The 26,998-nt window shown below is 42.9% G+C and overlaps 2 protein-coding genes across 3 annotated transcripts in view; both read right to left on the minus strand.

The window, feature by feature from the left end:
• Positions 1–751: 751 nt before the first annotated feature.
• LOC112250149 lies at positions 752–10,716 on the minus strand. 2 transcript variants are annotated; one of them, XM_024420046.2, is made up of 8 exons: positions 10,377–10,716; positions 8,629–8,908; positions 8,130–8,252; positions 6,732–7,043; positions 6,240–6,331; positions 4,393–4,574; positions 3,110–3,279; positions 752–1,342 (listed from the first exon to the last, which is right to left on the minus strand). In XM_024420046.2, the coding sequence occupies exons 1-8, from the start codon at positions 10,632–10,634 to the stop codon at positions 1,161–1,163; spliced, it is 1,599 nt and encodes a 532-aa protein (XP_024275814.1). In that variant the 5' UTR covers positions 10,635–10,716; the 3' UTR covers positions 752–1,160. The 2 variants fall into 2 exon arrangements, with proteins under 2 accessions (XP_024275814.1, XP_024275815.1); XM_024420047.2 differs by having other exon boundaries at positions 6,732–6,989; positions 10,377–10,709.
• Positions 10,717–16,342: 5,626 nt separating this feature from the next.
• LOC112250150 (solute carrier family 35 member F1-like) overlaps positions 16,343–26,998 on the minus strand; it is a 132,611-nt gene continuing 121,955 nt past the window's right edge. The window contains exon 8 of the mRNA XM_024420049.2: positions 16,343–17,233. Coding sequence (XP_024275817.1) covers positions 17,009–17,233 — 225 coding nt within the window. The 3' untranslated portion in view covers positions 16,343–17,008. The remainder of the gene's footprint in view (positions 17,234–26,998) is intronic.

Here is a 26,998-nt window from a genome sequence, read left to right on the forward strand (position 1 = left end):
AAGACCATTTCTTCCTAACAAAGACCGTAATTAATTTGGCAGAATTGTACATTATGACATAACATTGAAGGTTGTGCAAAGTACACAGCAATATTTCGACTTCGGGATGCCACCCGTTAGATAAAATACGGAACGGTTCTGCATCTCACTGAAAGAAAACGTTTTCACCATATTAATGACCTAAGAATTGATAAGAGCAGTCTGACTGAGCGGTGGTAAGCAGCAGGCTCGTAAGCATTCGTTCAAACAGTTCTTTACTGCAGTTACCAGCAGCTCTTCAAGCATTGTGCTGTTTATGACCTCAAGTCTATCAACTCCCGAGATTAGGCTGGCGATACTATAAGAATATCCAATAGTCAGAGGTATATGAAATACAAAATGGTAGAGCGAAAATTAGTCCTATATTAACTACAACCTAAAACCTTACCTGGAAATATTGAAGACTCATGTTAAAAGGAACCACCAACTTTCATATGTTCTGAGCAAGGAACTTAAACGTTAGCTTTCTTACATGGCACATATTGCACTTACTTTCTTCAACACTTTGTATTTGCATTATTTAAACCAAATTGAACGTGTCATTATTTATTTGAGACTAAATTGATTTTATTGATGTATTATATTAAGTTAGTGTTCATTCAGTATTTTCATCATTACAAATATATAAAAAGCTGATTAATCGGTATCGGCGTTGAAAAATCATAATCGGTCGACCTCTATTACACACTATTTAGAATCGACAAATCAGAAGTAAGTTTCTCAGAGTTGTTTATTCATTATACAGCAACCCAGCACTGTTAAGTTTAGCCTTTGTTAATTGGCCAAGAATTGTTAGGCTTTGAACATGAATACATTTACCATTTGAGAATGATTGAGCAATGTCATCACTTCAATGGCTTGCCCCAAATGTTGGCTGTAGAGTAATTACATGACAGCAAACAAGGTTTCTACAATGTACATCAATAGCCTACATTTCATTAACTATTGATAAAGATTCAAGTTTAAAAATTCATTTAAAATCTAGATTAATTCCAGCTCAAATCTGAGTGGTGATAAAATACAGTAAAAAGTGATAAAAGCACTGGACCCAGTAAAGAACAATGTGGTACTGTACATCTCGTAGAGGCTCTAAAACAGAGTGGTCAATCTGCGTTAGCCAGCTAGCTGACATGGGGCTGAATAGAGGCACCAGGGGAGAGGCTGCAGAAGTGTCCCAGACTGGCCTGAGCACACTGCAGCACCAGGCCTTTCACTGCCTCCAGGTAGAGTGTCTGTCCAGAGTGGAGGAACAGCCACATCACCCTGCTCAGCTGGGCTGGCATAGAGTCTCCATGCAGGCTGTCTGTAAAGAGACACCGTATCAGACAATAGCCCTGCAGTCAGTAAGCATGAAAGCATTTGTGCAGCCATCCACTACAGGAAACCCTACCAGGAAAACTAATACAGTGAGTACCGGTAGTGTAAAAACAAAGGTTAGCTGCTGTGTATTTGAAGAACTACAGGTGCAGCATAAGGAACAGACCTGCAAAGCCATTATTTGAAGCTTGTAAACAAGACAAATGGCCCCTTTGGGTGTGTCAATCTATGATCAGGCCCATGGGTCACATAGCTGTTGGCAGGCACAGGTACTAAATCCTAATTAAGGCTTTTTACAGTGTTTTGACAACATGTCATGGCCAGGGCCAGTGATGGATGGCTGTAGCACAGCCCAGGTTAAATGTCAAACCATTTGCAGTCAATACCTCCCACCCTGAATGCCTGGAGGGGGATTTCCCGATGTACAGGAGCAATGCATGCCAACCAAGAACATTTGTTTTGTCACTATCAAATACTGATTACGATCAATATCGTCATGTACAGCTCTATTCAGTCTAAAGTGTTACAGATTGATCTGACATGAGGTGTTTAACATGAATGTGGTCCAAAGCAGGAACATTGAAATTGAAAGGCAATCAGGCTGTAAACCTGAACTTCTGTAATGCAGAAAGGAGTCCTTCAAGGTTGAAAAAAACCTGCCTCAACACTACAAGTTAAACTATACTAAAACGTTGGTCCCAATGTTTCTACTAGGCAAATCAGTTAAGAACAAATTCTTATTTACAATGGCAGAAGTCCTCATGCGGGGACAGGGATTAAAAATAGACAAATTACAATACACAAGAGACCTAAGACAACATAGCAGCAACACACGACATTCAATACACAAAATGCTTATTTCTCAAATTGTGTACAAATTGGTTAAAATACCTGTTAGTGAGCATTTCTCCTTTGCCAAGATAATATAGCCACCTGACAGTTGTGGCATATCAAGGAACTGATTATTTATATCTAAAGCCCTTTTGTTGTAAAATACCTTATTCTGATTAGGTGGGCCTATGCCCTCCCAGGTGCATCCATGGCTGCTCCACTGCCCAGTCATGTGAAAGCCATAGATTAGGCCCTAATTTATTTCTATTGACTGATTTCTTCATATGAACTGAACTCAAAATGCAAATGCAATGACTTTACTAAGTATAGTAAGAACCTAAATGAGAAAAGACAGCGTTGAAGAACTCAATAGAAAGAGGGAAAGCTAAGCGTCAGAGTCTCCAGAGAACATTATGTGTACAAAACATAACACCTGCAATGACAGTGACAGATAGGACCTCATTGATGTCACTTGTTAAATTCACTTCAAATCAGTGTAGATGAAGGGGGAGGACAGGTTAAAGGAGGATTTAAGCCTAGAGAAATGTTTGTGAATGTGGGCCATTCAGTGTATATGGGCAAGACAAAAAAATATTTAAGTGTCTTTGAACAGGTTATGTAGGTGCCAGGCACACCAGTTTGTGTCAAGAACTGCAATGCTGCTGGGTTTTCCACACGCAACAGTTTCCTGTGTATCAAGACTGGTCCACCACCCAAAGGACATCCAGACAACTTAACAAAACTGTCGGAAGCATTGAGTCAACGTGGGCTAGCATTCCTGTGGAACGCTTTTGGCAAAAGGGGGTGCAGCTCAATATTAGTAAGGCGTTCCTAATGTTTTGTACACTCAGTGTATACTGGAGAACACAACCTTGTGGCTGATCAGATGGATATATACAGGGGAATAGAGGTTCTACTATACCTTGGGAGATCTTGGTGTCAAACTCCAGCAGAGGGTAGAGGTCCCCAGGCAGCAGCTGTCTGACCCAGGTGTTCTCCTTCATGAAGAACCAGTCATGGACCAGCCTCTTCCTGTGGAGGAAGCCCTGCACGTGGTCTAGGTAAACCATGTTGCCTGACACCATGTACAGCCTGAGGGATGGCCAGAGTTCAACACTTCAGTCATTTCTAATGGGCATCTCGCTAATATTAAATTCATATTAATCAATGACAGAATGCATGGAACTCCTAATGTTCCTGATATAAATTAAACAAGATGAAGAGTGAGACAGAAGGCAGATACTAATAGGTGGGTGGCCCTGAATTGAGACCCCTAAAAGTAACAAGGAAAGAGTACAGTTTCTTTGAGCAGCTTTCTTTTAGAAGCAGGGACACATTTTACATGATCAAACCAGAGGCTGGAAAATAGCATGTGCAAGAAAACAGTGAAGTGCTATGAAGGCAATTTCTCATCTTAGAACAATGAACTGTTCATTATATTCAACACCCAAATCACTAGGGACGTCTACTTTCAGAGAAAAGTGCTGTGGCCAAAGTAACTTTCAGAGAACGCAAGTTATGCTAACAACCAATTTTCTACAAAGCCTTAAATTTGGGAGCAGATTATCAGAATATTAAATGACTCACCCAGCCAGGCTCTGAATACTAAGGGCATTTTAAATATTACTTTGATACCATTGTGAAAGGCTTTTTATTCTCAAGCAGTCATTAAATTGTTCTGCAGCTCCTCATCCCTTAAGGCAGGGGAAAAACACCATTTGGAAAAATGTCATTCATCTCTGGGGTAAAAGACTCTAGCTCTGGGTTTGAGTGCTTCTGATGAACTTCACTGTATAGGTCGAGGGGATGAGCGGTCTTCAAGTTCAAACAGATCGACTGACAGTGGATAGCGCTGGGTGCTGCGCTGCAGGCATTGTGTTTGAAGCTACCAGCAGTGCCCCAATACTCACTGCTTTCCCCCCCGGCTTCAAAGCCCTGTCAAAGAGCATACCAGCAGCACACCCCTCAAGTAGTCAAACTCACTTAGAGTAGAATCACTTTCTAGCTAATCACAACCTCACAGGCCAAATTCACATCAGGTAGCCCAGAATCAGCCAAACACAATGAGTCTTAAAATTGGGAAGGTTATTGAAGTCAAGCAGTGACTGCGAAGAAGTCAAGAGGCTTTTCTAGTTTCCAATTTTCTTCCAACCCCAACCAGTAATCCCATATTCCCACAGCCCAAACTTTAGAACAGACACACACTTGTAGTAGGGCAGTGTTTCAATCATCTTCCAGTTGACATAGTTTACAGCAGTCTCCTCCAGGGTGCACACTCGGGTCATCTGGACCTTGGCCACCTGCCAGAACCTCTCGTGCTCCACCAGGGTCTCCTGCATCTCCCTCCTCAGCAGCAGGTACACACCCTCCAGCGTGTCCTCGTACACCTGCACTCAGGCAACACATAGTAACACTTAGCATGTAGTGTTGGCTGCTCTTAAGTTTGTTTCAGCCAGAAGCTGAAATACAAAAACACATGAGCAAACCGAATGTTTGTGGACAAACTTAAACATCTCATTCCAAAATCATGGGCATTAATATTGAATTGGTCCCCCTTTGCTGCTATAACAGCCTCCACTCTTCTGGGAAGACTTTCCACTAGACATTGGAACATTGCTGCAGGGATTGCTTCCATTCAGCCACAAGAGCATTAGTGAGGTCGGGCGAATAGGCCTGGCTCGTAGTAGGCATTTCAATTCATCCCAAAGGTGTTTGATTCGGTTGAGGTCAGGGCTCTGTGCAGAAGCACAGAATCATCTAGAAATTCATTGTATGCTGTAGAGTTAGTTTCCCTTCACTGGAACTAAGGGGCCTAGCTCAAACGATAAAAAACAGCCCCATACCATTATTCTACCAAATGTTAATTGGCACTATGCATTGGGGCAGGTAGCGTTCCCCTGGCATCTGCCAAGCCCAGATTAGTCCATCACACTCCGATGGGGGAGTGAGAGTCATCACTCCAGAGTCTTATGGCGGTGAGCTGTACGCCACTCCTATGACAGTGCCACGTTGAAAATCACTGAGCTCTTGAGTATGGCCAGTCTACTGCCAAAGTTTGTCTATGGAGATTGCGCTCAATTTTATACACCGGTCAGCAACAGGTGTGACTGAAATAACCAAATACTATAATTTGAAGAGGTGTCCACATATCCCCCTTCATTTTACAAGGTTAGTCTCAGAGATTATCTATTTTTGAAGAGAAGTCAAACATTTCATAGAAACACTGAAGTTTCAACATAAACACTAAGCAGGCAACAATTCAATACAACAGGCTAATAAGTGATCACATCATGAAGGGATTATGGACCAGGGGAGTTGAAACCAGTTTTGAAAGGATAATGTCATTGAGGCAACGGTCATACATAAATTACAGTAGACTCTGTAATATGACAGACAGAAGGTACAGCATTGTGTCAATTTTCACTACTAAAAGCGTGGGGCTCAACTTCCCGTGGCTACCATCCTGTAACAGTGAAGGGAATCTGTGCACATGAGCAGATACTGTGTGACAGAGTCTTGCATCACGCGCATCTCAATCTGAGGTGCTGCTCATGGCAACATGTCACAGGTGCTTTTCCATTTCTATAGGTTAAACCAGATGAGAAAATAATCTGTCATAATTGGTTACATAAGCAGTTTATGTGCCAATCTGATGTTACCAATTCTCTTGGTAACACCGTCCTTGACTACTGCTATGGAGTGCATTGTAGCAGCTTAGTTGGAGTCACACATGAAGTGTAATTGAGCAGGACATCACTGATATGTCTAAAATACATTTAACAGCGCATTACATAAGACTGCGAGCTTCCTGCTGCCTGTTCAATCTGTGAAACCACCAGCACAGAGCTAATGCTCTGGAGATGCACACTGATGGAATACTAACGACTACTGAATAGATGCCAAAATGTCTTTTGTATAGAAGCAGTCTGAAGGCCTAATTTTTTCAGCATGGTGCTAAAATCAGTGTGGGCAAAAACACTTCAGTGGGTACACTACTCACTTTCCCTGACACCAAGTCATTAACGGGCAGAATAGAAAGTCCTTTACCATACCTTTTTGCTTTTCAATCTGCCCCAGTCACGCCCTAAAATCCAAGCCACCAGGGATTTGCACATGGAGAAATAGTTTTCCACTGTCTGAATTCCTGGGAGGAAGGAGAATAGATACTTGACTAAAGCCAGCTCCATGCTGAGCCATTTGATCACAGGAGGCCTTGTACAAGACGTCAGTACAGAGCACCACAGGGTAACATAGCATGGAGAGGCTTATTCATTGACCTATACTCACTGGTCCAATTAATACATTTAAAGAAATTACACCGTTAGTTAGAAATCAAGATGGTATGATATTCTTGAGGCATAGAAAATTAATATAAATACACTTCAGTCATTATGGTTATGATCCGAGGGGGCACTGTTCTAAAACAAATCCAGAACTAAAGATTTAATCCACTCCAAATAAGAGTATGTGCCATGAATGTGCATAACATTAACAAAGCGGAATTAAAAGTGGGGCGAGGAGCAATATCTGAAAGTGCTACTTACCCACAGTCTCGTCACCCTGGGCCAGCTTGCCCCGCCAGTAGTCGGAAGTGATGTGATGCAATGAGGCCAGGTACCTGATGTCACACAACGTGCCTCCCCAGCACACCACCTTCCTCTTGCTGTGCTTCTGCCACTGCAGGTAGATGGCCCTGAGCTGCCTGTCGAAGGGCACTGGCTGGCGGAACAACCAGTAGGTGAAGAGCCACTGGAACCGACACTGGCTGTACTGACTGAACATGGCCTCCAGCTCACAGTGGTCTGGTAGGGTAGAAGTCCACATCAGGGTAGAAACCTTTAGCTCAAGTGGATGCACTGTGTCGAGGGGTAAAGTTGCATTTATGTTCCAATACATCTAAAGCCAGCTGAGCCCAAAAACATGACTAATTTATCGATGGACATAGATCAATGTCCGTCTGCCACTTAGATTGTAAGTACTTTGGTATCATAAGATAGAAGGGAGGCCTGAAGGCCATTAGCTGCCCTACCTATAGGCTTAGGCTGTTAGTTTAAGGCATACGAAGGAATGGCAGGGCTTCAGTCCAGAGAGTAGAAAATGATTTATAATCCAGAGGGAGACAGCTCAGACTGAAACCATGCGTCTAGTTTCTGCTCCCCATATCAGCTGAACTACTTTGAAGCAGCTCAGCAGAGGAAAAAGATACTTTTTTTACCTTGATGTCTTCTATCATAAACCAAAACCCAGCAAGGGGGATATGGCTCAAAATGGTATTCGAGTAAAATGGCAATTTCGTGCTTCCCAGTACAACATTCAAGAGATTGGGTATGATGAGTAAGATCAGAGCTGTGTTTTGAAGACAAAATAAAGTCATTGCTTATAGGTGTGGTGTCAACTTCTAAAAAAAAAATAACAGAACATTCTTTACCCATTGGGAACAGCCATATTCCTGGCCAGAATTCACAAGTAAGTTGGCCATAGATAGAGCACAACAATCAGGAGCCTTCGTCTGCACTGCCAAAAAGTCAATCTGAATAACAATATGGCAGCAGGCTCATAGCTGGCAATAAAGGACAGAACCACCTTTGAGTCCCATTGCAGTCACCATAAAGAGATTGCAATTCATAACTGGTTGTTTTTTTTTTACCTTTATTTAACTAGGCAAGTCAGTTAAGAACAAATTCTTATTTTCAATGACGGCCTAGGAACTGTGGGTTAACTGCCTGTTCAGGGGCAGAACGACAGATTTGTACCTTGTCAGCTCGGGGGTTTGAACTTGCAACCTTCCGGTTACTAGTCAAACGCTCTAACCACTAGGCTACTAGAAAGCAGACACATCTTAATTATTCCAGCAACAACCCACCTTTAGCAAATTAACAGAGTATTGACTGAACAAAGAGCACTAATGAAAAGCTAAAAGTGGTACGGCCCATACAACCTACCATTGCTCTGTTGGTTGAGAACATGCTGGAAAACCTTGGCAATGCTTCCATGGTGCTCAAGGGCCAAGGCATACAGGTCCTTCCATTCGAACTTCAGCATTCTGCCCTCATCCTCGTCTTTCTCTGCCAAAGAACAAAACCCTTGCAATATTAACGCGACCAACATTCCTCCACTACCTGACAAACTTTATTTAGATTCAGGGAGTTTAGTCACATGCACAGGGTTGCAGATGTACATGCAGGCTACAGTGAAGAGCCGAGCTCCAACAATGCAGGTCACAGGGAAGAACACAAATATTCATCTGCAACGTGTTAAATTACCATTGGGGTGGTGCAGGAAGGGGGACAGGGGAGCAGGTAGCTAACTAGTGGCAGCTATTCAGAAGCCTGGTGGTCTGGGGGGGGCAATTTTAATATCAAGACAAGGGGTGCCAATTCCTAGGAGCCAAACTGCTAATATGAATTTGGCTTTACATCTTCCTAAAATAAATGAACTTACCTTGGACTTTACCTTCCAACACTTCCTTCTCAATTCCCCATAAGCTCTCTATGTCGGTGCAAGGCAGTCTCACGGAGGGCAGAGGAACAGTCTCTTCCAGAACCAGCCATTGGACCCAGTACTTGTGTGGTGGGAATGGGATCTCTGCAAAGAGCTTCTCCTGAAGAGACCGGTTACAATGCAGGTTTCTAAAGAGAGTTCGCCACATGAAGACCAAACGGAAGGCACTCTTGGCAGAGATGGAACAGGTGGCAGTGGCAAACGGAACTCCAAATGAGGTCTGCGTAGAGAGAAAAGCCTAGTGAACGTGCAATGCTAGCTACAGATTGTTAGACCCGATATGAGTCTAACCAAACACTTGGTATCCATTTACAGAACTCTTACTGTTTGGTGTAGCACAGAATTTGACTAGCCTTAGCGACACAGTCCTCATTCTCAATTCACAGAAACAGGAGTCTTTAAATGTCCATGTCACATTGAGAAAATGCAAGCAATATTTTGCACCAAGTAATCCAAAAACGTGTAAATCTTCTCTCATGACATGCAGCACATCGGGGTGGACACCCACTAGCACTTGATCATGGCTCAGTTCCATTACATTAAACATAAGTCATTGGACAATGGTGTCTTCTGTACAGGGGATTTTTGTTAAAGATGTACTATGCAAAATTCACACTGCCATTTCCTGGCTGCTGAAACTAATGTTTGCGACAAAACAAGGTCCAATGACTCTCCACTAAACCGCTGTGAAATCTTTCTCTACCCAGAACTAAGCCAAACTAAATTTAATGGAAAGCATAGAAGTGGCACAGAACAGATCTACCACATCTTATACTTAATAAGACCGAGCTTTAACATTTGTGAATTTGGTCAGTCACCCCAAAAGTAACAAATTGCAGCTTTAAGACCCCTGACGCTGGGACTGAACATTAACAGACATTGAATGCAGTAAGGTTAGGAAAACATAACCTTATTTCACATCAGACAGAATTACTATTCCCAAAACGGTTCAACTGACGCACCTTTACAGGGTTAGGGTTCCCACACGGTCATATTTTCATGTTACAGCACTTGTTCACAGACAACAGACTACCTGTGCTAATTTGCCATTGCCTATCCAAAAGGACGCAGATGGATAATTACTACGACCCCACAAACGTGTTGTCACTGAAAGATACTGTCCGCTGCAACTTAAATTGTGAAATTATTTTAATGTGATCGAAAAGTAGAAAGGATGGATGTTATTAAAACTGTACAGAGATGATCGATTCACCTATTTGTATTGGCTTCGAGCCAATTCGCCGTTAAACGGAATATGTAAGGACCTTGGACAATAAGGAGTAACGTTAAGGCCTTTAGTCCGATATTGGGCTAGACACTCAGTCTTTCAATGAGAGAAGACTTGAAATAAACATCGCAACATACATTCATTGTTAGATTACTTAATGGAGAAAAGAAATGTACGGAGCATTTTCCACATTCAAACAGATCCACTGCAAGTGGACAGACATTGACTCTTTCTGCGAATCGAGGGCAAAGGCAGTATCGCTTAAGTTAATCTATGTACTACACCATATAGTACCTATCCTTTAACTACTAGTAATATATACAAATGTTGGTTAAATTACATTACCTTGTGTAAGTCTGTAGTTGGGGCAATGCATAGCCTACCAACTTCATTCAAGAGGATCAGCAAATTTCAGGCCTACATAAAAGAAAATACTAAAGTCTAATTCAATTTACATTACCTGGAAGTGTTTTGTCCACAGTGAGTTGCAGGAACAAACTCGAAACAGGGTTCGGCAGGTGCTCCCAACTCTCAAGAGAGACGTGGGATCCAGCCGTCGTAGGATGAGAATAAAGACTTCGTCACTTAAGTCTAGTATCCCCGTGTTGGAGCTTCCATGTGTGTCCTCACTTTCTTCTTTGACCTCGAATGAAGTAGCGGATAAAAGCGAGAACTGTCCCTGCAACTCATCCTCCCAACTATCCTCACAGAGTGCCATATTTGCCACCTGCCAAAGTCGGCCATGCTTGAGAGGAATTTAAAGGTTTAGGAACGTACCATTGTTGCAGTCAAACGGGAAATCGCCAGGGAGTTTAATACCTGGGCACGAGCTTGCCTGGCGCGCCGAGTAAGTGGGGTTCGCCTAGTGAGCTACCAAATGATGAATAGGCTTTTCCAAAGGGCAAACTAACCCGGTGCGATCTAAATCAAGCGCACCTATTCAGGTTGTACCATTCAATTATGTATATAGGTAGCCTACCATACCATTAGGTAAATTGGACTTTCCATCTAATTGCGTGGTGATCATCAGGATTTTACAGTTAATACATTACCACAGCCAATCCATTTAGAAAATGCAAATATCAAATGGTAATTTATCTCCTTCCCAGTGGTGATCTGTTTTGAGCCCCACATTTTTAGCAGAAAACAAGAGGATGTTGCATGTTTTGCATGTTATTTTGGCATGAATGTGTGCCACATATCAGTTTGCAAACAATATAAAAAAATTATAAATAATTGAGTTCATAAAGCTGCAAACAAACATGGCCTTTTTTTTGTTGCTTTTTTGAATAAGGCAGCTCCAAAAAGCAGGTGTTTCAGCCTAGCTCAGTGCTTTCCGAGTGGGACAGCAGTCTAAGGCATTGCATCTCAGTGCTAAGAGGTGTCACTGCAGTCCCTGGTTCGAATCCAGGCTGCATCACATCCGGCCATAATTGGGAGATCCATAGGGCGGTGCAAAGTTGGCCCAGAGTCGCCGGGGTAGGCTGTCATTATAAATAAGAATTTGTTCTTAACTGACTTGCCAAGTTAAATAAAGGTTCAATAAAAAAATAAAAAATAATAATTTTAAAATGTCAGTGGTGGGGCAGCCAACGGAAAATACAGAGGGTAGGGGTTGGTAATGTTCTCTAGCTGTGCTGTGATTGGCTCAGTGTTCTGTCACAGAATATTGATAGCACTTTATAGACCTAACATAAGACAGCAACTTTTCCTTTAAACTTTTGGCAATGTTATGATTGTGTATTGTATTTGAAGTGCAATGCACTATGCAAAGTAAGAGATAAATGATGTGGTTTCTCTGATATTCCATGTACAGGTAAGTGCCAAAATAAAGGAAACACGAGTAAATTAGGGTTATAAAGTATATTGAAAGCAGGTTCTTCCACACAGGTGTGGTTTTCTGAGTTAATTAAGCAATTAACATACCATCATACTTAGAGTCATGTATAAAAATGCCCAGTTGCCCATTATTTTGGCTACATCTCAGTGACTTTGAAAATGTGTCTCAAAGGAGCATAGGGGTTTTAAAGGGTGTGTGTCTGTTTGTCTTACTGTTACCAGATCTCAACCCAATTAAACACTTATGGGAGATTCTGGAGCAGTGCCTGAGACAAGGGTTTTCCACCGCTATCAACCAAACGCCAAATAATAGAGTTCCAGATACTTGTAGAATCTATGCCAAGGCACATTGAAGCTGTTCTGGAGGCTCAACTCCCTATTATGACACTATGTTGGTGTTTCCTTTATTTTGTCAGTTACCTGTAGACTGATATTGTTTTAATATCTTGCTGCATATGTGTGGACCCACTTTAGCATATCATATAACGTTTTGAAAAAACCTACAGTACCAGTCAAAAGTTTGGACACCTACTCATTCAATGGTTTTTCTTTATTTTTTAAAACTATTTTCTACATTGTAGAATAATAGTGAAGACATCAAAACTATGAAATAACACATATGGAATCATGTAGTAACCAAGAAAGTGTGAAATAAATTATTGAAAGTAGCCACCCTTTGCCTTGATGACAGCTTTGCACACTCTTGGCATTCTCTCAAACAGCTTCATGAGGTAGTCACCTGGAATGCATTTAAATTAACAGGTGTGCCTTGTTAAAAGTTAATTTGTGGAATTTCTTTCCTTCTTAATGGTCAGAAGTTTACATACACTCAATTAGTATTTGGTAGCATTGCCTTTAAATTGTTTAACTTGGGTCAAATGTTTCAGGTAGCCTTTCACAAGCTTCCCACAATTGGGGGAATTTTGGCCCATTCCTCCTGACAGAGCTGGTGTAACAGAGTCAGGTTTCTAGGCCTCCTTGCTCGCACACGCTTTTTCAGTTCTGCCCACAAATTTTCAATGGGATTGAGGTCAGGGCTTTGTGATGGCCACTCCAATACCTTGATTTTGTTGTCCTTAATCCATTTTGCCACAACTTTGGAAGTATGCTTAGGGTCATTGTCCATTTTGAAGAACCATTTGCGACCAATCTTTAACTTCCTGACTGATGTCTTGAGATGATGCTTCAATATATCCACATAATTTCCTACCTCATGATGCCATCTATTTTGTGAAGTGCACCAGTCCCTCCTGCAGCAAAGCACCCCCACAACATGATGCTGCCACCCCCATGCTTCACAGTTGGGATGATGTTCTTCGGCTCGCAAGCCTCCCCCATTTTCCTCAAAACATAACGATGGTTATTATTGTCACGTCTGCCCCCCCGTTCCTTATTAAATGTTAGTCTCCCTGTACCTGCTTCGTCTCTCCAGCGTCAACTCATGTGACAGAATGCATCAGTCTTCATACGAAGCATCGGGGAGTACTGGCATTCCGGTTGGTATGGTGGTATCAGCTCTGGGTCGCAACGGATGGAACCGTGGGTGCCTAGCCAGCTCGTCAGGCTTCTACGAAATAGCTGGCTCGAGAGGTTTCCTTGCCCCTGTTGGCTCAGATGGCACCCATCCCACATCGGGCCTCAGCCAGATTGTCAGTTCTTGTTTGCCCAGCCGGTCCAGGACTTGTTTTGGTTTTGTTTATTGGTGACATCGGGGTGGATTCCGCTGCCGATGGAACCAGGGGTGCCTTTTTATGGTGGTTTTGGAGCAGTGCCTTCTTCTTTGCTGAGCGGCCTTTCAGGTTATGTCGATATAGGACTCGTTTTACTGTGGATATAAATACTTTTGTACCTGTTTCCTCCAGCATCTTCAGAAGGTCCTTCCTGTTGTTCTGGGTTTGATTTGCACTTTTCGCACCAAAGTACGTTAATCTCTAGGAGACAGAACGCATCTCCTTCCTGAGCGGTATGATGATTGCGTGGTCCCATGGTGTTTATACTTGCGTACTATTGTTTGTACAGCTGAACGTGGTACCTTCAGGCGTTTTGAAATTGCTGCCAAGGATGAACCAGACTTGCGGAGGTCTACAATTTATTTTCTGAGGTCTTGGCTGATTTCTTTTGATTTTCCCATGATGTCAAGCAAAGAGGCACTGAGTTTGAAGGTAGGCCTTGATATACATCCACAGGTACACCTCCAATGGACTCGAATGTTGTCAATTAGCCTATCAGAAGCTTCTAAAGCCATGAAATTATTTTCTGAAATTTTCTAAGCTGTTTAAAGGCACAGTCAACTTAGTGTATGTGAACTTCTGACCCACTGAAATTGTGATACAGTGAATTATAAGTGAAATAATCTGTAAACAATTGTTGGAAAAATGACTTGTGTCATGCACAAAGTAGATGCCCTAACCGACTTGCCAATACTATAAGTAATTTGTGGAGTGGTTGAAAATAGTGTTAATATCTCCAACCTAAGTGTATGTAAACTTCCGACTTCAACTGTAAATGCTTCACAGAGTTCAAGAAACAGACACATTTCAACATCAACTGTTCAGAGGAAGCTGCTTGAATCAGGTCTTCATGGTCAAATTTCTGCAAAGAAACCACTACTAAAGGACACCAATTAGAAGAAGAGGCTTGCTTGGTCCATTAAACACAAGAAATGGACATTAAACCTGTGGAAATCTGGTTCCAACCAGCGTGTCTTTGTGAGATGCAGAGTAGGTGAATGGGTGATCTCCGCATCTGGGGTTCCCATTGTGAAGCATGGAGGAGGAGGTGTGATCGTGTGGGGGTGCTTTGCTGGTGAAACTGTCAGTGATTTAATTAGAATTCAAGGCACACTTAGCAACTTGGCTACCACAGCATTCCGCAGCGATACGCCATCCCATCTGGTTTGCGCTTAGTGAGACTATCATTTGTTTTTCAAAAGGACAATGAACCAAAACACACCTCCAGGATGTGTAAAGGCTATTTTACCAAGGATAGTGATGGAGTGCTGCATCAGATTGCCTCCACAATCACCTGACCTCAACCCAATTGGCTTGGGATGAGTTGGACCGCAGAGTGAAGGAAAAGCAGCCAACAAGTTCTCTAACAAGTGCTGATATGTGGGAACTCCTTCCTCATGAAGCTAGTTGAGAGAATGCCAAGTGTGTGCAAAGCTGTCATCAAGGCAAAGGGCGGCTACTTTGAAGAATCTAAAATCTAAAATATATTTTGATTTAACACTTGTTTTTTACTACATGATTCCATGTGTTATTTCATAGTTGTGATGCCTTCACTATTATTCTCCAATGTAGAAAATAGTAAAAATAAAGAAAAACCCTTGAATGAGTAGGTGTCCAAACTTTTGACTGGTACTGTATATAAATAAATATTGCAATCTGAAGTCCCTATGACCAAGGCGCATTTGCTCAGACTGCCAAAATGAATGTTACAATGTTCTACATACTGTATTCCAGAATATAATAAAAATGAACAACTAAATGAACAGTTGACTGTTACAACATGACCTGCTCTTCTGCTGTTTTAGTTGTGGACCTGCACAGTGATGAGCTCCATCATGAATTGTGGATGATGTTATCTGTATATGCCCAACCATTCACTCAACAATATTCAGTTGCAAATAGTGCTCATGTTTCTGTGTTTCTTTGCGCGAATCTTCACCGAAACCCCAATTTGCTTTGAAAATACTTTGAATAATGCTCCTGGGAACATGTTTTGAGTGGTGTGATTTTTCTTAAAACCGAATTCTCAGCGTTTCAGACAAAGATAATTTATTTTAGGTAACGTTTCTGACAGCAAGTGCTCCAATAGACCAAAATAAATCAAATATAATACAAAAAACAGGGAATAATAATAATTTGAAAGAAATCTGTTCCAAATCATTTGATTAATGTGCTTTGGATAAAATCCAGCAGGGAATAAAAAAGCAACACACTTAAAATGCAGTCCAACAGCTGGACAATCAATTAAAGAGAACAGCACAATTCTGGAATGACAAGTGCATTGTAATCATCACATTTTTACAATCAGTTCTTATTTTTCTATCAACTAGAGTTCAGTGTACAGTACATATGAACAATGAACCAAATGTACAATAATCACTTCACTCCATTAACAATCCTGATATATTTGTCTTTATACCCATTTGCCTCAAGAGATAATGGTTCCAACATGGAAAGTTGTCATATCTGTGGGTAAGTAGTTGTAAGGTCAGACTAAATGTACTGCAGAGAAGCAATCCACAGTGTTTTAAGTATAGTTTATTTAAGCAATTTTATTTATATATATTTTTTAACTAGGCAAGTCAGTTAAGAACAAGGTCTTATTTACAATGACGGCCTACCCCAGCCAAACCCTAACCCGGACAACGCTGGGCTAATTGTGCGCCACCCTATGCAATAAGGCACAAGGAGGTATGGTATATGGCCAATACACTACGGCTAAGGACTGTTCTTAAGCACGACACAACGTGGAGTGCCTGGATACAGCCCTTAGCCGTGGTATATTGGCCATATACCACAAACCCCCGAGATGCCTTATTACAAATTATAAACTGGTTACTAACATAATTAGAGCAGTAAAAATAAGAGTTTTGTCATACCCATGGTATATGGTCTGATATATCACGGCTGTCAGCCAATCAGCATTCAGGGCTCGAACCACCCAGTTTATAAATGAATATAACTGTAGGGGCTGCATCAGTATCCAATGTCCTCAGACAGTGCTGGACAGGGAAGGGGCCATTTATAATGTGCAGCTCTAACACACAACAGTAATACATAGTAAGGCACTGACTCATGTTAAGTCTGTATATTACTTTATCGTACCTCTGGACATGATACTTTAATGGGGTAGTTTTACAAAAAGAGATCGATTTGAAGGAACAATTAAACACTGAAATAACCCACAGCGCAAACTCAAAGCTTAAAATGCAATAACATTTTGTGCTCATGTAAAAAAGGAAACAGTCACAATTGAGCATTTACACAAGTCTTAAGCACAAAACCTTCTAAACATGTCAAATGTACAGTACGAGGGAACGTGATGGGATAACAGTATATTTCTATACATTAAACAAATCTTCAAAATCAGAAATAGCCACTGCTATCTATTCACAGTTTGCGATCACAGTGTACTTTTGCGTGTTTGCTACATGTTTTCGATCATTTTTTTTATCATTCAGTGATCCTTCTCTCTGTACAGAATCTGGGGAGGTGGGGCAGTGGATGATTAGGCCCCACCCTCTCAGGCCACCCTGATGCGAGGCTCCTCCTCTATCTCCTGCCTTAAGCTGGTATAGGTCACCGAGGGTTCCAGGGGCCCCAGAGTGGGCGTGTCCGTGATGGGGTGGCCGGCGTTGCGGAAATGCTTGTAGACGCGCGGGTCCTGTGCCACATAGGTGGAGGAGGAGGTGTAGAACACCAGACCCAGGATGATGATGACGAAGGACAGGAGGTAGAGCCCTGAAAACTGGAACAGACACACAAACACTCTCCGTAAACTAAGAAATAGTGAAAAATCTATGTCTGATGAGATGTAACACAGAGGGCATTGTAATACCAGACCAAGCAGAGATTCCAAGAGGCTGCCTTGTGGGCTACTCATGGCACAATTCTAGAAAATGCATCAAGTTGAAGCAGTGAGTTTGCATAGTGATGACTATGTCTAGAAACTGAAGTTAGGAAATAGGAAAGTAATGAAATGCACGAGGTAATGAGCATTTTTAGAACAGAATGTCTACATTTGTCTTTCTATTTTTAGTGAACATCTATTATGAGTCACACTGACGTCACATCCTTGGCAAAGCGGGAACCTATCATGTGACAAGTAAAAACTAGAATCCCGAAAGACAGGGTGATAATCCAAATCCAATTGTATTGGTCACATGCGCCGAATACAACAGGTGTAGACTCTACAGTGAAACGCTTACTTACGAGACCTTTCCCAACAATTCAGAGTTAAAAAGTTCTAAAAAAATAAAATAAAAACAATTAGCAAAAGGGGAAAAAAGGAAATAGTAACACAATAATAATAAGGAGGCTATATACAAGGAGTACCAGTACCCAGTCAATGTGCAGGGGTACGAGGTAATACCATCTTGTGATTGAGTTGATTGAATGAGGACAAACGACCATATTTCGAAACAGCCATTTTTTTTGAGAGATACACGGTAAAAATATCTTCCTAGACAGGATTGATGGGGTAAATAAACAAATGTTTTTTCTGCGCTAAGTATGCGAGTAAAACAGATATTCTGGAATAATCCCTGTTATGATCCATACAAAACCAAGCAAGATGCTACAAACATGGCTTGACAGACATGGATTTACAGACAAACATGGGTATTGACCCTAGAACTTGTGAGAGACGGAAAGTGTCACTCAAGTACCAACCAGTCGTGTGTTGACACAGCAAATAGGAAAATAGGCCAAATGCACACAGTACATCTAAGAATGTAAAGGCCCAAGGCTCCAATGAGAATGTTACATTACTCAGTCTGCATGTCAATGGAGCCTTGTGTGATTCATACGTTCTATTCACACATATCAGTATGACAACACGACACATCAGGTCAGTGTTCCAATGAAAATTAGACAGAATTAGTGACACAAGCTCAAAAAAGGCCCCTGACGGTGTGTTCTGATTGGTGTATTGTAACTTTGAACGGGCAATGTTTTGAGGTATTATAATGAGACATGGTCTACTGTAGTAGTCTCCTTGATTATATGCCACTCACTCTGTGGACTGTTGCAAGGGTACTCAAATACTAGTCTTGAAGATTGCACCACAGTACAGCTGGTTCTCTTTACTTTTTCCTTGGAAGTTAATTGATTGATTACTGGTAATGTATTGTAACCTCTAATGTAATGATTGACCAATGATTCTATTGGCCTGTTTCCAAGGTCTAAATCCCTGATTAGAGATTAAAGTTAGAGCTACTGTAAGATTGCTGCAGTGCAATAATAAACAATAGTATGACGCAACATCCCAAATCTAAAGCTTCCCAGCTGTAAACATTATTTGTTTAAAATCATAAGAAGAATCTGCTAACATCTAAAGGTAAGGCACTAGTTGTTCATGATGCCCATGTCGGTCCCCTGTCGCTGGGCAGCGTGCAGTGGGTGGCATCTCCTCCCCTGGGTTAACACGATTACCACACCGTTACCAAATTACACATGTCGCTGGGTTCTGAAGCTAGCTGCCATCAGGGATGTGGGACGGCAGGGATGTTGTAAGACGGAGCAGGGAGACATGGTGTTATGGGATGTTAATTATTTCTGATCCCCTTATTGGTGGGCTGAGCTACAGGTGGACACCCCCTGAGACTGTGTCTCTGTGACTGTCTATCTGACAATGTCCTAGCTGTAGCAGAGGCAGGCCATGCAGAGAGAGAGAGAGAGAGATGGAAAGAGATGCAGAGAAAGAAATAGTGAGGGAGGGAGGGAGGGAGAGAGGTGTGAGAGCGAGACAAGCAGGGAGAGAGGAGCGAGAGAGACAAGCAGGGAGAGAGGAGCAAGAGAGACAAGCAGGGAGAGAGGAGCGAGAGAGACAAGCAGGGAGAGAGGAGCGAGAGAGACAAGCAGGGAGAGAGGAGCGAGAGAGACAAGCAGGGAGAGAGGAGCGAGAGAGACAAGCAGGGAGAGAGGAGCGAGAGAGACAAGCAGGGAGAGAGGAGCGAGAGAGACAAGCAGGGAGAGAGGAGCGAGAGAGAGGAGCGAGAGAGACAAGCAGGGAGAGAGGAGCGAGAGAGACAAGCAGGGAGAGAGGAGCGAGAGAGACAAGCAGGGAGAGAGGAGCGAGAGAGACAAGCAGGGAGAGAGGAGCGAGAGAGACAAGCAGGGAGAGAGGAGCGAGAGAGACAAGCAGGGAGAGAGGAGCGAGAGAGACAAGCAGGGAGAGAGGAGCGAGAGAGACAAGCAGGGAGAGAGGAGCGAGAGAGACAAGCAGGGAGAGTGGAGCGAGAGAAGGAGTGAGAGGAGCAGGGAGAGGAGAGAGAAGCAGGGAGAGAGGCGAGAGATAAGCAGGGAGAGAAGAGAGAGAGAATCAGGGCGAGTGAGGGAGCCCTCTATGTGTATTAATTAGTAAAGCCCATGCAGGTTTTATTAAGCCTTTTGCTGCAGCAATACGGAGCAATCGGTCCGGTGACCAGAAAATAAAACAACTAGAAAAGATAGTCAAAGTACAGTCAATCAAGGAACAAAACCGTTTCTGTCTCGGCACACTAACAGGACTACACAGAGAACATATCAAGAATAGAGCTTGAATTTTGACCACGCTTTTACAGAAACAACACAACATACCTGCAGGTAACACCAACATAAACTGTCTTAATAGGGCATTGGGCCACCACGAGCCTCCAGAACAGCATCAATGTGCCTTGGCATAGATTCTACAAGTGTTAGGAACTCTATTGTAGGGATGTGACACCATTCTTCCACGAGAAATTCCATAATTTGGTGTTTTGTTGAGGGTGGAAAACGCCGTCTCAGGCATCACTCCAGAATCTCCCATATGTTTTCAATTGGGTTGAGATCTGGTGACTAAGACACACACACACACCTTTAAACCCCCTATGCTCCTTTGAGACCTACAGTATCTTTCAAAGTCACTGAGATCTCTTCTTCTAGCCATGGTAGCTAAAATAATGGGCAACTGGGAATTTTATACATGACCCTAAGCATGATGAGGATGTGAATTGATTAATTAACTCCAGAACCACAACTGCTTACAGTACTTTGTATTCCTCATTTACGAACATTTACTAGCATACCACCATCCACATCGACGGGGCTGTAGTGGAGCGGGTCGAGAGCTTCAAGTTCCTCGGTGTCCACATCACTAAGGAACTACCATGGTCCACACACACAGTTGTGAAGAGGGCATGACTGTGCCTCTTCCCCCTCAGGAGGCTGAAAAGATTTGTCATGGGCCCTCAGATCCGCAACAAGTTCTACAGCTGCACCATTGAGAGCATCTTGAATGGCTGCATCGCGCCGACAGAAACAAACATCTTTCTGGTAAGAAGACGGGCGGGGGCGTATGCCTTATGGCCAACGTGACATGGTGTGATGAAAGAAACATACAGGAACTCAAATCCTTCTGTTCACCTGATTTAGAATTCCTCACAATCAAATGTAGACCGCATTATCTACCAAGAGAATTCTCTTCGATTATAATCACAGCCGTATATATCCCCCCAAGCAGACACATCGATGGCTCTGAACGAACTTTATTTAACTCTCTGCAAACTGGAAACGATTTATCCGGAGGCTGCATTCATTGTAGCTGGGGATTTTAACAAGGCTAATCTGAAAACAAGACTCCCTAAATTTTATCAGCATATCGATTGCGCAACCAGGGGTGGAAAGACCCTGGATCATTGTTACTCTAACTTCCGCGACGCATATAAGGCCCTGCCCCGCCCCCTTTCGGAAAAGCTGACCACGACTCCATTTTGTTGATCCCTGCCTACAGACAGAAACTAAAACAAGAAGCTCCCACGCTGAGGTCTGTCCAACGCTGGTCCGACCAAGCTGACTCCACACTCCAAGACTGCTTCCATCACGTGGACTGGGAGATGTTTCGTATTGCGTCAGACAACAACATTGACGAATACGCTGATACGGTGTGCGAGTTCATTAGAACGTGCGTTGAAGATGTCGTTCCCATAGCAACGATTAAAACATTCCCTAACCAGAAACCGTGGATTGATGGCAGCATTCGTGTGAAACTGAAGGCACGAACCACTGCTTTTAATCAGGGCAAGGTGTCTGGTAACATGACTGAATACAAACAGTGCAGCTATTCCCTCCGCAAGGCTATCAAACAAGCTAAGCGCCAGTACAGAGACAAAGTAGAATCTCAATTCAACGGCTCAGACACAAGAGGCATGTGGCAGGGTCTACAGTCAATCACGGACTACAGGAAGAAACCCAGCCCAGTCACGGACCAGGATGTCTTGCTCCCAGGCAGACTAAATAACTTTTTGCCCGCTTTGAGGACAATACAGTGCCACTGACACGGCCTGCAACGGAAACATGTGGTCTCTCCTTCACTGCAGCCGAAGTGAGTAAGACATTTAAACGTGTTAACCCTCGCAAGGCTGCAGGCCCAGACGGCATCCCCAGCCGCGCCCTCAGAGCATGCGTAGACCAGCTGGCCGGTGTGTTTACGGACATATTCAATCAATCCCTATACCAGTCTGCTGTTCCCACATGCTTCAAGAGGGCCACCATTGTTCCTGTTCCCAAGAAAGCTAAGGTAACTGAGCTAAACGACTACCGCCCGTAGCACTCACATCCGTCATCATGAAGTGCTTTGAGAGACTAGTCAAGGACCACATCACCTCCACCCTACCTGACACCCTTGACCCACTCCAATTTGCTTACCGCCCAAATAGGTCCACAGACGATGCAATCTCAACCACACTGCACACTGCCCTAACCCATCTGGACAAGAGGAATACCTATGTGAGAATGCTGTTCATCGACTACAGCTCGGCATTCAACACCATAGTACCCTCCAAGCTCGTCATCAAGCTCGAGACCCTGGGTCTCGACCCCGCCCTGTGCAACTGGGTACTGGACTTCCTGACGGGCCGCCCCCAGGTGGTGAGGGTAGGCAACAACATCTCCTCCCCGCTGATCCTCAACACTGGGGCCCCACAAGGGTGCGTTCTGAGCCCTCTCCTGTACTCCCTGTTCACCCACGACTGCGTGGCCATGCACGCCTCCAACTCAATCATCAAGTTTGCGGACGACACAACAGTGGTAGGCTTGATTACCAACAACGACGAGACGGCCTACAGGGAGGAGGTGAGGGCCCTCGGAGTGTGGTGTCAGGAAAATAACCTCACACTCAACGTCAACAAAACTAAGGAGATGATTGTGGACTTCAGGAAACAGCAGAGGGAACACCCCCATCCACATCGATGGAACAGTAGTGGAGAGGGTAGCAAGTTTTAAGTTCCTCGGCATACACATCACAGACAAACTGAATTGGTCCACTCACACAGACAGCATCGTGAGGAAGGCGCAGCAGCACCTCTTCAACCTCAGGAGGCTGAAGAAATTCGGCTTGTCACCAAAAGCACTCACAAACTTCTACAGATGCACAATCGAGAGCATCCTGGCGGGCTGTATCACCGCCTGGTATGGCAACTGCACCGCCCTCAACCGTAAGGCTCTCCAGAGGGTAGTGAGGTCTGCACAACGCATCACCGGGGGCAAACTACCTGCCCTCCAGGACACCTACACCACCCGATGCTACAGGAAGGCCATAAAGATCATCAAGGACATCAACCACCCGAGCCACTGCCTGTTCACCCCGCTGTCATCCAGAAGGCGAGGTCAGTACAGGTGCATCAAAGCTGGGACCGAGAGACTGAAAAACAGCTTCTATCTCAAGGCCATCAGACTGTTAAACAGCCACCACTAACATTGAGTGGCTACTGCCAACACACTGTCAATGACACTGACTCTACTCCAGCCACTTTAATCATGGGAATTGATGGGAAATGATGTAAATATATCACTAGCCACTTTAAACAATGCTACCTTATATAATGTTACTTACCCTACATTATTCATCTCATATGCATACGTTGATACTGTACTCTATATCATCGACTGCATCCTTATGTAATACATGTATCACTAGCCACTTTAACTATGCCACTTGGTTTACATACTTATCTCATATGTATATACTGTACTCGATATCATCTACTGTATCTTGCCTATGCTGCTCTGTACCATCACTCATTCATATATCCTTATGTACATATTCTTTATCCCCTTACACTGTGTTATAAGACAGTAGTTTTTTTGGAATTGTTAGTTAGATTACTTGTTCGTTATTACTGCATTGTCGGAACTAGAAGCACAAGCATTTCGCTACACTCGCATTAACATCTGCTAACCATGTGTATGTGACAAATAAAATTTGATTTGATTTGATTTGCATCACCGCTCAATACGGCAACTGCAAGGCATTTTTCAAAGACTCCAGCCACCTAAATCATAGACTGTTCTCTCTGCTACTGCACAGCAAGCAGTACCATTGCACAAAGTCTGGAACCAGCGGACCCTGAACAGCTTCTACACCCAAGCCAGAAGACTGCACAACAAGACTGCTAAATAGCTAATCAAATGGCTACCCGCTCCTGCTACGGTCTATTATATATCTTGTTGCCTAGTCACTTTAATCCTACCTACAGTATATAGTGGGGCAAAAAGTATTTAGTCAGCCACCAATTGTGCAAGTTCTCCCACTTAAAAGATGAGAGAGGCCTGTCATTTTCATCATAGGTACACTTCAACTATGATGAAAAAATTAGGAAAAAAATCCAGAAAATCACATTGTAGGATTTTTATGAATTTATTTGCAAATTATGGTGGAAAATAAGTATTTGGTCAATAACAAAAGTTTATCTCAATACTTTGTTATATACCCTTTGTTGGCAATGACAGAGGTCAAACGTTTTCTGTAAGTCTTCACAAGGTTTTCACACACTGTTGCTGGTATTTTGGCCCATTCCTCCATGCAGATCTCCTCTAGAGCAATGTTTTGGGGCTGTTGCTGGGCAACACGGACTTTCAACTCCCTCCAAAGATTTTCTATGGGGTTGAGATCTGATCTGGAGACTGGCTAGGCCACTCCAGGACCTTGAAATGCTTCTTACGAAGCCACTCCTTCGTTGCCCAGGCGGTGTGTTTGGGATCATTGTCATGCTGAAAGACCCAGCCACGTTTCATCTTCAATGCCCTTGCTGATGGAAGGAGGTTTTCACTCAAAATCTCACGATACATGGCCCCATTCATTCTTTCCTTTACACGGATCAGTCGTCCTGGTCCATTTGCAGAAAAACAGCCCCAAAGCATGATGTTTCCACCCCCATGCTTCACAGTAGGTATGGTGTTCTTTGGATGCAACTCAGCATTCTCTGTCCTCCAAACACGACGAGTTGAGTTTTTACCAAAAAGTTATATTTTGGTTTCATCTGACCATATGACATTCTCCCAATCTTCTGGATCATCCAAATGCCCTCTAGCAAACTTCAGACGAGCCTGGACATGTACTGGCTTAAGCAGGGGGACACGTCTGGCACTGCAGGATTTGAGTCCCTGGCGGCGTAGTGTGTTACTGATGGTAGGCTTTGTTACTTTGGTCCCAGTTCTTTGCAGGTCATTCACTAGGTCCCCACGTGTGGTTCTGGGATTTTTGCTCACCGTTCTTGTGATCATTTTGACCCCACAGGGTGAGATCTTGCATGGAGTGGAGGACAGAGGAGCCTCTTAAAGAAGAAGTTACAGGTCTGTGAGAGCCAGAAATCTTGCTTGTTTGTAGGTGACCAAATACTTATTTTCCACCATAATTTGCAAATAAATTCATAAAAAATGCTACAATGTGATTTTCTGGATTTTTTTCCCGTCATTTTGTCTGTCATAGTTGAAGTGTACATATGATGAAAATTACAGGCCTCTCTCATATTTTTAAGTGGGAGAACTTGCACAATTGGTGGCTGACTAAACACTAAATAATTTTGCCCCACTGTATATACATAGCTACCTCATTTACCTAGTACACATGCATATCGACTCAGTACTGGTACTTTCTGTATTTTGCCATGTTATTTTTACGCGTCATTGTTATTCGTTATTCACTGTGTATTTATTTCTTGTATCACTATTTCTATTTGATTTTTGTTATCGTCTTTCACTGCGCATTGACAAAGGATCCGTAAGTAAGCATTTCATTGTTAGTCTACACCTGTTTACGAAGTATGTGACAAATACAACTGTATCTTAACATTTGATTTGATTCTTTACTCAATGTTCCCTTTTATTTTTTGGCAGTTACCTGTACATCACATAACACATGAATGTCACATGGATATCACAGTCACAGGGATAAAGGGATTACAAAAGAATACTGGACATAAATGAAACTTCGCATTTCGTCTCACTGAAATATGAATCATTGCCCTGACAACCGGGTATTCTCTCTCTCTGGAGGCCCATACACATGCCCCTATTGTAGAGTTGCAATACCTCACTCGCAGTGTTTCAATTTAGCGTTTTGCTAAAGTAAACACTCCTGAGAGCAATATCAATGTAGAACACGGGAAACAAATTAGGCAGATAGCTCTGTCAAGAAGACTTTTATTAACATGTGGAATAATGGGCCAAAGAAAGTGCTATTGCAGCGAGGGAGAATATATGAGAGGAAAAAGCAATAACTGAGAAACTGAGAGGAATACATTCTACTTAGCGTGGTGACATCTCCACATACTCATTTACATTCTCTACAGGAGCCACGGCTAGAGCCCTGCAAACTGGTGATAGAATGTCAGCCGCCTCAGAAGGAGACTTTCACCACCACTGTTCCTAATCTACTGTAGGAAAACCTTTGAGGAGAATGAAAATGTAGCCATTTTCTTTTAAGCAGATGGTGTGCTATGGCTAGGTGCTCTGTTCTGATTAGATTCCTATCAGGTCATGGTTTCCTCCTACTGTGGTCATGGCAGGTAGAGATAGCATTACATTACATCAGCTACAGCTCATTTGAATGAGCTATAATGGCGCCGGAGAGGATGGCTGCCGTTTCATCAGCTCTTAACCAACCATACTATTTTATTTGTTTTTTCGCATTTTTTGTACAAGCTAAATGCACGTATATCCTACCAACGGGACATTATAAACTGTCATATCTTATGCTTCACCGAGTCGTGGCTGAACGACGACATGATTAACATACAGCTGGTGGGTTCCACACTGCATTGGCAGGATATAACAGCAGCCTCTGGTAAGACTAGGGGTGGGGGTCTATGTATATTTATAAACAACTGCTGGTGCACGATATCTAAGGAAGTCTCTAGGTTTTGCTCACCTGAGGTAGAGTATTTCATGATAAGCTGTAGACCACACTATATACCTAGAGAGTTTTCACCTGTATTTTTCGTAGCTGTCTACATACCACCACAGTGGCCGGGGACTTTAATGCAGGGAAACGTAATTATGTTTTACCTAATTTATATCAGCATTGTTAAACGTGCAACCAAAGGGAAAACAAAACTCAAGACCACCTTTACTCCACACACAGAGACGTGTATAAAATCTCTCCCTCACCCTCCATTTGGCAAATCTGACCATAATTCTATCCTCCTGATTCCTGCTTACAAGCAAAAATTAAAGCAGGAAGCACCAGTGACTCGGTCAATAAAAAAAGTGGTCA

The sequence above is a fragment of the Oncorhynchus tshawytscha genome, linkage group LG05, assembly GCF_018296145.1.
Source record: "Oncorhynchus tshawytscha isolate Ot180627B linkage group LG05, Otsh_v2.0, whole genome shotgun sequence".
In the NCBI taxonomy this organism is placed as follows: Eukaryota; Metazoa; Chordata; class Actinopteri; order Salmoniformes; family Salmonidae; genus Oncorhynchus; species Oncorhynchus tshawytscha.

Bases quoted from the DNA above. Each gene is read 5' to 3' on its own strand.
- LOC112250149 (XM_024420046.2), bottom strand. From the start codon at position 10,634: ATGGCACTCTGTGAGGATAGTTGGGAGGATGAGTTGCAGGGACAGTTC. The intron at 8,909-10,376 runs GTAATGTAAATT...CTCTCTACGCAG, and splicing joins TGTGGACAAAACACTTCCAG to ACCTCATTTGGAGTTCCGTT. The intron at 4,575-6,239 runs GTATGGTAAAGG...GCCTGAGTGCAG, and splicing joins GCAGATTGAAAAGCAAAAAG to GTGTACGAGGACACGCTGGA.